Below are 12861 nucleotides of genomic sequence, written 5' to 3' on the forward strand. Positions count from 1 at the left end.
TGGAAGAAAATGAATTCTTTGTGAACCATGGTTATCACATATTTAAGGTTTAAAATAAAACGTGACTTAGGTATTTTTTCCATTTGACTTTTGTCTGCTCTGTGTTCGATCCACTCTATATGTACCTCCCCAGAGTACAGATATTCCAAGTTTTCTCAGGGAAGGGGTCGGCAGAAGACACTAGGAGAGATGTGCCATTGCACAAAGCTACTCGACTTTTGTCTTAACTCTGGGCTGACAGTGGAGCGACAAGTTAGCCTCTAAAGCTAGGACACGCTCCATGTGTCCTAAAGCTACTAAGACAAAATCTTGTGCTCTCAATAGACATTTCCCATTCAGATCATCACTGATCAGAAATGAAGTTGCCCCCTACGAAAGCAAATGCAGAAGTAGAATTTCTACGATTAGTCACATGCATAGCTACCCTAGGTGCCAGACATTTCCACACACATTCCTTCTGTCTACCAAAGTCTTCCAGCCTGAAAATAAACTCCTGCAAACCTTTGTATTGCTCTGCTTTGGTCTTTACTACACGCTCTCCTATTGCTTAGTGACTTGAGCTTCATCATAATACAATGCCCACATTCTAATCAGAAAAAAAAAAGAATACCAAATTTCACTGTTGAGTTGTGTGAGGCTTATGTACACACAATGTTTGCATGCACATATGATACACATTTTTGTATATGCATGTATTCCAGGCACTAGAACTACTATGCTAATCATCTTGTCAACGGTGTGATAGGGCTTCTGGGAGCTGGGGAAGAAGGTAGGAGAGCCTGGCTTCATCGAGGCAGCTGGAAGCAGGGAGGTAGCAGACAGGGAAAGAGACAGAGGCAGTTGATGTAGCTGAGACACCAGCCAAAGGTACCTGAGCAGAAGTCCTTACGTGAGAAATGGAAGCTGCCCTCAATGTGCTGACAGCTCCCGCACGGCTTACAGCTGTGCCACACCTGCCTTTAGGGACAGACAATACCTATGCAAGGTCTATGTCTGCCTGAGGTTTCCTTACCCAAGTGTCCACGATGCAAGAGAACCTGCCCAAGATCCCCTGGACAAGGGAGAGATTGAGCACTGAGTGCTTAACTGGAGACCATCTTCATCTACACACCGAAACGGATATGCATAAGAAGATAGGGTTGTAACTGTAATAGTATTTCCCCTTTGACAAGCCATGTTCCAGTCCTCAAAAGTGGTAAGGGATGGAATAAAGTGCATGCACTTTTAAATTCTATTATCTATCTTACAAGGAACCAGAAGGTGTTAGGGGAGGAATCCTAGTGGTGTGTGTTTCTCCGTCTAAATCGTCTCTAAGTTGAGACGTCTCTAAATCTGGCTCTAAGTTGAGACTAAACCAATTGTATCTTGGTTTATTATTTATGTCATCCTGGATACCAGGGTCCCTTCACATCACAGTCATTGCCCTTGGACGCTTCTATCAAGTTTGCAAAATGACAAAAGGATTTCTGTGAAAAGGGTCATATCCCTTTTGTACATTATTAGAAAGAGGGAAGTCTTCATCAGACAGAACAGTCAGGAGGGACACCTGTCAGCAACTCAGGTCTATTTTTCTCTGACCAGGAAGGTCTCATTCAAGATGCAGTTCTCCCCGCCCTTTCAAAGGCGATCAGTCAATATAAGATGACAATTCAGGACAGAGCTCCCGCTTGGGTCCTGGCTCTGCTCTAGGCAGAGAACAGGCAGAAGGTGGCATTTTTTTCTTTAAAGATAACTGGACCGGGTAGCAAGCCAAAGGATTTGTTGGGGATGATGGATGAGCTCTGTGAGGTGTCTAGAGACTTTTTAAAAGAACAAAATAAAATAAAATAAAAACCGCACAATTAGGAAAAATTCAGTAAGTGGTGAAACTAATTTTTTTCTGTTTGGCACTAAATTTCTTGATTAACTTCGTAGTGAATCAGAGATCCAAAATAAATGAATTCTTTTATTCTGTTTAACTTCTTTAATTAATTAATTGATTAGTTAGTTAATTCTTTTGCCTGAGTTTGACAGCATGTTAAATCAATGGCTCTGTTTTCATGACATGGTTACCTGAATAAGTTCCATTGACTCATACAGGCCAGTTATGGTCTACTTGGACAAAGGCTGACTCAAAGGCTTACAGGACTAGTTTAGCGCATCGGGCTAGCATCACCATGTCTCTATGAGGAAATCCCAGAGGGATTTCCAGGTTTCTATTCATTATATAGTGTCTCTATTAGAGGAATCATTTAAGGACACACCAGAGGGATTCCCAGCTTTCTTATTCGCTGTATAGGGACTTGGGCAGCACAAGATACAGAAGTTTGCAGAGATGTGGTGCTTTTTCCTAGCTTGCTAATTTATTAGCTTGAAATCAGTCATGTCTGGACATCAGGGCATGTCTCTGCAGGATTGCAACACCAAGATAAACTTTATATATGGTTTATGGAAGAAAAAGAAAAAGAAAACGAGGATGATGAGGATACAGCAAGGAATTCTGGGAGCTTGCCTGACGTTTGAGAAAGGTCTTGTGAGGTCATGAATCAAGATAGCAGTAGGCAGTGAAGGGAGGGGACTGGCTACCAGAGCTGGGGCAGACAGGGCTAGGAGTTAGCAGCTCCTGAGAAAGACCATGCTTTGCCAGATGGAAAATAAAGAGGGTACAGTCAGGGAGAAAGATCTGGAAACGAAAACCACTTTTAAAGCAAAGAAACTCAGAAGGCATCATGGCCCTGTGCTCTCTGCCTGCCTTTTGACAATCCTACCCCAATGGAAAGAGATCCACTGGGCTATTGTGCGATGAGGTGCTTCGTGGTGGCTTTCACTAAACCTGTGGTTTCAGTGTGGCCCACGGCCACAACTGCTGTCACCTTCCTTTATAATAAAAGCAAAAGGTGGAAACCTCAGAATATTCTCCCCAGCTTTCTGAAGGCTCATGCTCTATTCTCCCTCAACATTTATACCAGGTGCTAACAGCAACAATAACGGGAAAAAAATGCAGAAATCTTATGCCTTTACCTTACGAGCTACTTGTCACACCGCCATTTCTCAGGTCCTGACCATTTGCACATGTACACACATTGGATAATGTAATGAGTATATTATAAAATGACTGTGGAAGTCAAGGACAAAGCCTGGATCAGAGTCCTCACCTGCTCAAGCGTACGTGTCACTAACAATTTACCGTCTTCATGTTTGTCTACGTAAGCATGCCATACCTGGGGCTTCACACCTAAGGGTTTTGGCTCATGTCTATAATTAGTTAAGCTTACAAAACATTTGGCAGGCTTCACCTGTTCCTAGCTGGAAGTTCACTCCTGCTTTGATACAATTTTATCCTTGGAATAATGCCACAGCCATGTCACTAACACGGTGTGTGATAAAAACGTCTCCCTGCTATTTGAATTAATAGGTTCATGCCTCCTCTAGAGAGACACCCACATTATAATAAATGCCTCATAACTATGCTATAGGAGGTACCCACATACTGCAGCATTGGTGAAGAGAGCTCAGGTTATACTTACAGGAGGCCCCAATACAATTGGCTCTGTTTGCAGATACTGCCCCATTGGTAATGGTGGGTTATGGTATAAAGCCCTTCTGGGAGATGGTGCTCTGATGGTGGTCATATATCTTCTCTCTCTTCTGGGAGAGAGGTCTCTTCTTGTTGTAATGTCTTTTCCAGGAGACAATGGTCTCCGTGGGGACAAATGCCTCCTTGGTGAAGCATCCCCTTGGGACATCTCTCTCCTCAATGCAGCTTCTTTTCTTGGTGACAGATGCCTCATGGGTGATAGATCTCTTCTAGGTGATAAATGTCTTCTGGGTGACAAATCTCCTTTGGGTATCAGATACCTCTTTGGCGAATTATCTCGACAGGGTGAAGAATCATATCCTGGTGAGGACCGGTAGCTTGAAGGGGAGAAGTCCCTTGGGGAGGAGCTTGGCTCTGAAGACAACATGGCCTCTTCGTCCATGGAGCTTGGGATGTCTAACCTGTCTTTGTCGGGTTCGGAGTCTGTGCTTTTGCTCTGGAACAGCCTCTGATATTCTGTCATCTGGGTGTCTTCACAAGAGTCACTGGGTGTCATGAGCTGAGTGACCTGAATACTGGGTAGAGTAACCAAATAGCTGATCAATGACGAATGTCCCAGAGAGCTATCTGAGGGGACGCCATGGGCTACAGCGCCAACATTGACAGGCAAGGACGAGAACCGAGGAGGCTGAGGACTGGTGCTTCTTGACCTTGTTTTGGGTGTCAAATCTCCTTGGTCATCAAAGTCATCATCATCTTCATCATCTTCATCATTATCATCTCCATCCTCTCCGTCAGATTCCTCAGCATCTGAGAACTGGTGGTCAGTTGAAATGCCGGACATGCTGTGCTTCTCAGATGTTTTGTGCAAATCTTCCATATTTTCTGAAAGAACCCAACGGTAACAACAGTGGTTAAGATCCCATTTTGAAGGCTAGGAGCTTGTATCTGCCCCCAACAATCTTCCCAAAAGCCTTCCTTGACCCTCTTGACCCCCTAAAATTATCATGCCTCTCAACCACCCATGGACACTTACTTGTGCCTACCCTACTTGGCTTCATCCCTGAGAACCCTGGAATAGGATTTTATATTTCAGACTTCAGAGAAGTCTCATGACACAACTCAAAACAAAGGGATGTGTCTGGTATTGCTAATAACTGATGCTGAAGGGGAAAAAACAAAGCGAGGGCCCGTCTCTCCGGTTTGAGGTGCAAGTTATTTGTAAGAGGGATCCCTCAGGAGGTTTGCCGACCTTCAGATCCGCTACTGGGGCTAATGATGGATATTTTATCTACTACATTTCCTCTCAATAGGAAGACGAACACATTAAAATACTTTCAATTTCCTCCCAAAGCTTCCCAGCACATAAATCACAGCTCCATCCCCTGCCTCATGCACACATCCCTTCACAGTGTTTAGAGACAACTATTTTGCTAACACAGCCCTCCCCACCTCTAGAACAAGTTACACTCAAATGTTTTCCTTTCTCCTTAGGAGCTCTCAAGCAGTTCAGTGTGCTGTTTTATTTCCTGCAAAGAGTACTTGATAAGGCGGCGTGCAATCACTAGACCACGAAGTCCGCCTAAGAGGCCAGTCCATTCAGTAAGCCACGCACCTGCTTCTTCTGTTTCTGTCTCATCTACTGATGTCATCGAGACGCCCAGCTCCAGACACTTTTTCATGTGGGCCTTAGATTTCATGTGTTTCGTTAGGTTTCCTAGAAAATGCAAACAAGGGATACAAGAGAATTAACTATCAAACTGTAATGACTGGCGTAAAACGTGTGGGATGGGCATATGCACTTTTTATACTATAGAACTTACCACAGGAGACTCAGGGATCAATTCAGGGGCCTAGAGTATATTCATTTGTTCTTATGAAATGACTGTTATTGTCTGTTGTCATCTAGACAGTGTAGGAGTAACACACAGGTATGCACTTTTATTTTCCAGTACATGCTCCCAGAAATTCAGCCTGATAAAAGCATTGTTTTTTTCTCTCTCTGATACAGCTATACTTAGTACTAATTAAATACCTACATCACAATGAACTAACTATTCTTTCAAAAACAACTGTCTCATATTATGATCAATTTGTTGATTGTATCTAGGAATTCTACATATTATTTTTATACATCCAACACATTATGATCAATTTGTTGATTGTATCTAGGAATTCTACATATTATTTTTATACATCCAACACAGATATTTCTACACTTTTATTGCTCTTGTCAAAGCATCTATAATTTTTGAAAGAGCTCAAAGAGATTTTGGATATGTTAACTCTTAAGGGTGTAAGTGAATTAAACGTTACTAATTTTCTATGAATTCATGAAACCCATGTGTTTCCGCTGTTTATGTATGCATGGTATGTACATGGGTGTAGATGCTAAACAAGGTTACATCCAGCCCTCTGTATCCATGACTTCTATATTAGTAGTCTCAACCGCCCAAAGATCAAAACTGGAAGAATATATTGTCTGTATTGAAAAACTTTAATCTTCTTTTTTGAATATTGCATAATCAATGTGATTTTTAAAAATACATAGCAATTACATTGAATAAGGTATTCAAGTAACCTAGAAATTATGAGAAGGTGTGCCCATAATACAGCACTTTATACAGAGAATGAGCATGTGGGGGAGCTCCTAGAATCAATCCATCACAGACACAGAGTAAATTGTGTCTGAACGTTTGTGTTGCTTCCACATACACCATAGATATGAACTATATATATGCATACTCCAAAGAGGAACTCACTTGGGCTCCCTTCTTCTGAGTAAGTCTGTAATCTTCAGAGTAGATTTCTAGATAGAAGTTGGAATTGGAAACAATCCCACCTTGATTTGTGGAAGCCATGAGCATCTGAGGTAGCAGGCCAAAGCAAGGGCAGGAGAGAATAGGCGGGAGCTTGGTACAGGCAAGGGGAAGGGATTCCATTAATGATCAGAGGATGCTCTTTCCTGGTGGAGTCCTCACAATGGTTCAGAATCGGATTTAACCATTTACCTAGAGCACTCTTTTGACAACTTTATAGTGATTGGTGGGCTTTCGGTGTGTCCTAAGACCAAATTTTTACATTTTCTTCCCTCCTGGGGACTTCTCAGCAAGCTGGATCACGATAAGGGAGAAGGGTATTTAGAGAGCAGCATGCTTACTTCCTTTGATGTTCAGATGCTTATGTTCCCTCTCCCTATTGCACTACAAATGAGGCACTGAAGACACATAAATACTCTCCAAATAAACAGATATTTGAAAACACCAAACATTAATACTTCCGTCAAAAGATCACAGTTTAAGATTGTGGGCTACAACTGAGATAGTTATAGATCTCCCTACCAGATTATCATAACTCACACATGTATTTCATTGTTGATATCAGGGCAGACTACTTGATATTGAAATTAAAGGTTAAAACACTGGAAATGAAGTGGGGGGTTGAAGAGGGGCTGTCTACAAGCTCCCTTAGACAGATCTGACATGGACCATGAAGATTTTCACCATAGTACAGAATAACAGAAATACAAGTCGAACAATCTTGAGTGAAACATTTCTGTCTAAATCAGCCTATTAAAACACACATTTGCAAGTAACAGGCTATCTCAAGGCAGGTCCTAGCTGGATGAGATTAACTCTTGAGGTCTGAGAGTAAGACTTGTCTCCATGCTGATAAATACAGAGAGCAGAAGCTATCAAATCTCTATGTATAATTAATGCAGCTGTGGATGGAGGGGCCCACCAGGGAGTCTGTGGGTCCTTACATTATTTATAATCTTGAAAGTGACCATGGCCACATCTTTTCTTCCCAGTAGCTTCCCTTGCTTATCCACTGCCATTCATGTATCGCCTCCCTGCAGAATTTCAATATTAGTACAAATATTACCTAGCTCACATAAATTTCCAACATGAAGTAATAGCTATCCAGACACTTCTAAGCCACTTCCTTCAGAGACAACCTGCCTGGCCCTCAGTCTGCAGCTCTTAATTAGTCATAAAAGGAGTCTCAGAGTCTCACATCCATCCTTTGATCCTGGACAGGAAGGAGGAAATATATCTCAGGGGGTCATATTTTCACAAACAAAACACTCTCTATGCTTGGTGAAAGTGAGTTACAAAATAGGATTCAGAATCCTAAGTAGCCAGAAGTTTTCCTGAAACCTTTCCTCTCCCAACAACAACAGCAGCAAAAGTCAAGCCCATACCTTTCGTTTTGAAGGCGAAATTACATAACTTGCATACATAAGGCCGAACATCAGTATGAGTGCGTATATGTTTTTTGAGCATGCTTGGCTTCTTACAGCGAATTCCACACTCTTCACAAATGTACTTTCCCCGTCCACGTCCTCTGACATACACATAATCTTCATTGGATTTGTACCTATTTGAAGAAAAGCAAACCCCTATGATTTTAAATACTCTTATCAAATCAAAAGCTAGTCACTGCCTGTCTTCAATTTTAAGAGGGTCTTTTCCAATTATTCACCCTGATTTCTATGAACCCTGAGAAGTTTATACAGCGAACAGTTGAGACAATTGTGTAATGGAATTATTGCTGTAAGCAAAGTTTTATTCTATATGGAATTACAGATTTACTGATGGAATATACAAATGTTCCAACAGATTTACATAAGCTCAAAGAGATACAGACCTGGATCTCCCACTTTTGGGCATAATACAGCTTCCCAACAAGGAACATCACTAAATGCATACCAACCTATTAGAATAATGATGCTTTATGCATAATCTGTTAACATGACATCATCTATATTATACGTATGGAAACACTCCTCTACATTTGCAGAAATAATTCTAACTGAGAATAGAAATCTCTCTTGCAAGTTTCCACGCTACTTTTGCAAGCCTGGCACATGTGTGCCTCCGAAATTTCAACTTAACCCAGGCTCGGCTCTGCTCACCAACTGTTGTCTACAGATTTGATCTGCTCTTCCCAGGATCATGAATCTGTACTCATGGAAAGTCTAAATTTCAACTGGCTTCTTGAAAGCCTTGTTGCATAATGAGAACTGGAGACTGTGGGATAAAATTAGCATTTGTTTCCTGAAGGGTTGGTCTGAAAGTGTATTTGAGGCCGTCTCCAGTCATGAACTTGAGGTGAAGAATGTCTCTGACAGAAGAGGAGATACCTAGCCAAATGCTCTGCAGTCTCATCTTGATTAGAAGGTGACAGCCCATGAGAAATCTCATAGATTTAAATTATCAAGCAGTAGACCTGTACTGCCCAACTCAATGAATGGTATGATCCCTCACACCACAGCGGGGCTAGAAATTTTAGATCCCAAGTCACTGTGGCAAGAAAGCACTTCTGAAAGTTCTTCGTATAGCTTCCAAAGGTAGGCTAACACACAAAATTCTTTGTTTGTTGTGAAATTCCTGGATGGTATTTAGACCTAGAGTTGTTTGGGTTTTTTTTTGTTTGTTTGTTTTGTCTTGTTTTGTTTTTTCCCATTTGAAGAGGCTTTGGTCTATACCCATCTTGCTCTAGCTAATACTCCAACAGGTACAAAAACAAATTCAAATTCAAACACTCAGTTTGTAGAAGGCTTTTCAAGATGAAACGTCCATCCATATATTGGAATACCAACTCTGCTATGAATAAAGCTTCATCTTAGCATGTTCGGCATTTCAATAAGTACTAATCAAAGGGGAATATGGGCATTATTACTTTTGCATGCCCTTTACCCTTTCAAAAAACATTTCAACTATGGCTTGGCCTTACAACTTGTTTTCTTCTCACATGTGCATTTTATAATGAATCACAGCACATCCTGGAGGACACAAAAAACCATTCTTCTACACTCAATTTTGCTCTCTGTTCCTATCAAGTATGAAACTGCTTAAAGGGATATGATGATGTTACAGAAAGCCAATATTTTTCAGAAAAGGATACTCTAGCTTTATCTGTATTGGGGTTGTACTGGCTGGTTTTGTGTGTAAACTTGATACAAGCTAGAGTTATCTGAAAGGAGGGAATGAATTGGCATAGAGAAAGTTCCACAAGATTTAGCCATAAGGCATTTAAACCAAAAAAATTAGTGGTCAATGGAGGAGAGAGCCCAGCCCATTTTGGATGGGGCCATCCCTGGGCGGACTGTCCTGAGTTCTATAAAAAGCAGGTTGAGCAAGCCATGAGGAACAAGCCAGTAAGCAGTACCCTTCCATGGCCTCTGCATTGGCTTCAGTCTCTGGGTTCCAGCCCTGTTTGAGTTCCTTTCCTGATTTGCTTAGGTAATGAATGGGAATGTGGAAGTGAAAGCCGAATAACCAATTCCCTCAGCAACTCGCTCTTTGGTCATGGTGTTTTCTTGCAGCAATAGAAACCCTAACTAAGGCCAGTTAGTGCCCACAGAGTGGACAATGGCCGTGACAGACCTGACCATGCTGTGGGGAAGATCGTAGAAGGACTTTGGAATTTTGGATTAGAAGAGCCATTGGATGTTAAGAGTTGTAATGGGATGTTCTGTAGGAGCTTGAAAAGTAAGAATGCTGAGGGCAGTGTACAGGACGGAGACCTGGTTTGGGAAATCGAGAGGGAGTTTGAAGACTCTATCAGGACCATTTGCTATCTTGAATTGAGGTTCTGTGGTACTGACTAGCTGAAGATGAAGAAGCTGCTGTGCTTAAAAGGTGCTAGAACTTCTACATCGGAACTTTGCTTTGTCTTAGGTGATTAACTCTTATAAAGAATGAAATAAAGTAAAATTCTACATAAATCTGTATATGAGGAGAATGTCTTCAGATAGCCTATTTACTCTATAACACTTCTGAAGACCCATAATTCTACCTGATACACAATGGATTTTGAAAAACACTAATTTAAAGAAATATTTATTATCCCTATCAACTAGATAACCTGGATAATCTAGTCAGTAATTCAGGTCATTGTTGTTACCACTTGCAATCAATTAACTTAAGAGGTGAGAACATGCTGTTTGGAATGAATACCTGGTTACCAGAAATTGGTAGAGAATTAGTTCAGAGATTAAAAAAAAAATGACTGGGTTAGAAACAGAAAATAAAAAATATGATTTTCCTGGATTATCAAAACACAGTGGAAAAGGGTCCCAGAAGTGCCCACCTCCCCTAATTTATGTTCTTTGATAGCGGAGATGGACTCCTCAAAACATACAGTAATCCTGATGGCCACGGTGAGCCATATACACTAGTACATATGAACATATACGCAAGTTCACATGCACTACTTTGAAGACAGCTGTTGCATAAAAATATGGTGACTGGGTCATGGAGACCTGAGAGACTTGTCTCTAGGGAGAGACAAAAATCTACATTCTTTTCATTTATGTAATGATAGGACATATGTCAAAAAGCATCGATGCAAAATTCATGCACACATGCAAGTGTGGTGAAAAGATTCGATGCCTGAAGGAAGCAAAACTCCAAAGGCAGCTCAGCCATGTTAATCAACTCCAAATGGGTAGAGCTATGAGGAACTGTGTGTCATCAACAGTTAACATTTTTATGGTCAAAATGACATTTTATCCTTCAAATACCACTGGAATAAAAGTATGCTCATGAAACTATGTAATTTATTAGTAGGTTGGAGAGATGGGACTAAATTACATAATCCCCCAAATATAATTAGTGTAGTTAAATTTTTTAACTAAAATCATAAAACCATAGAGCTAGACCTCTTCCATGGATTATAGCAACTAATGTATTCCTATTGAAACAACAAACTAGCTATCGCATACACTTATATTCTCTTAATTATATATATAAAAATATATATTAAACATGTTATTTGTTACACATATCTATTATTTGATACGTATATCGAATATATATATCATATATGTACACACACACACACACACACACACACACACACACACACACACACACACACTATTGGCCCTTACTACCTGAGTTCCATTGGCTTAGAACACTTGGGAAGAGGTCATTTTACACCAGTGGATAGAGAACACAGCGAGCTAAATGCGGTACGATACCTTGACTTCAAGAGCCAAAGGATCATGGGTAGTGTAAGTGTCAGAATCCCATGAAAGTCTGAAGTTCACAGAAACTATTTCTTAGAAATATACAGAATTATACATGGTTCCACTCAGGTCAACACAGAACATAGATATGTCCACGTAGTAACTCGAATGCCCATGAAGTAGTGTAGGACGAAGGGACATGAGAAACGCCATGAGGCTGCCAATGTAGATTTCGTACAGATTTAGAGAAATGAGAACTGAAGGCAGAGACTCCATGCACAATGGGACTGAGCTCACTGAGGGCAAGTCCTAGAAGGGACCTGTAATTGCTAGCCTTCTCCAGCAAGCACTCTTCGATTTGACTGCAAAAGGAATTTCCTTTAAGCATCTGCAAGATCACACACTATTTTCCACAGTCAACCATTCAGGGACCATTCATGACAACTTACAACCAACCCAACACTTTATGTTTTCCTTACCCCCCTTCAAAGATCTTAATTCGGATTGGCTCGGTTTGTTTGGATCCAAGATCTTTATCTCCGTGAATCTCTCCTTTCCCTCTTTCCTTTAAGACATTTCCCGCTAATTTCCTTTCTAGTTTGTTGCCAAACAAGAAGGGTGCATCAGGTTTCATCTGCAAGATCAGAAGAGAGAATCATTTCACATGCTTTCTCCAGGATAGTCTGGCCCTTGTGTCCTGCCCGTTACTCATCCCTGCAAGTTAGCTTAAACTCTATGATAAAAGGCTATGGATTTGGCTGCAGGAAACAGAGACCACCGGGTATAAAATCAGAGGGAAAAATGTCAGTTTCCATACGGTCAATATTTGAGTGCACGAACCCTGAGTAGCTCACATTTTCTCTGCACAGTGTTCACAGAGACTCCCAATGCATGCTCTATAATTTGAAGGGGCAAGTCAAACAATCCATGTTAAGGAAGTAGTTTCAAAAATCAACGAAGGGAAAATAACCCTGGCATAGTGTCCAAAATATATTTTTCAAATCTCTACTTTTTTCACTATTAATTTTGTTTACTGTATTGTTTAGGGGGAAAAAAATCAGAAAAAGACAGTAACTGGGGAAAGCCATTTTTGAAAGAGATACATAGAATATAAATTTTAGTCAAAAATACACTTGATATCAGGGATGACATTTGCCTTCCGAGAACTAACATCCTCCACACTTCCTCTGCAATTTTTCTTTCAGCATCCATTCCATGTTTTATTTCCTCATTTCTTAAGTCCCAGAATCCCTCATGTCTGCACTATCACTCAAGAAGCAGAAGGGAAAATGACCAGTGGACATTAGTCCCAGCAAGAGAATTTCCTTATCTGGGCTGACATAAGCACTCCCAAGGCTTTTCTGGG

General features: G+C 40.9%; 1 protein-coding gene across 1 annotated transcript in view; it reads right to left on the reverse strand.

Annotated features, from left to right (window-relative positions):
- Hivep2 (HIVEP zinc finger 2) overlaps window positions 1-12861 on the reverse strand; it is a 197575-nt gene that overhangs the window by 3985 nt on the left and 180729 nt on the right. Inside the window, exons 6-9 of the mRNA XM_032894967.1 lie at window positions 11975-12129; window positions 7722-7897; window positions 5133-5234; window positions 3507-4402 (exon numbers count right to left, since the gene is read on the reverse strand). Coding sequence (XP_032750858.1) covers window positions 3507-4402; window positions 5133-5234; window positions 7722-7897; window positions 11975-12129 — 1329 coding nt within the window. The remainder of the gene's footprint in view (window positions 1-3506; window positions 4403-5132; window positions 5235-7721; window positions 7898-11974; window positions 12130-12861) is intronic.

Source organism: Rattus rattus, chromosome 2 (assembly GCF_011064425.1).
Source record: "Rattus rattus isolate New Zealand chromosome 2, Rrattus_CSIRO_v1, whole genome shotgun sequence".
Classification (NCBI taxonomy): Eukaryota; Metazoa; Chordata; class Mammalia; order Rodentia; family Muridae; genus Rattus; species Rattus rattus.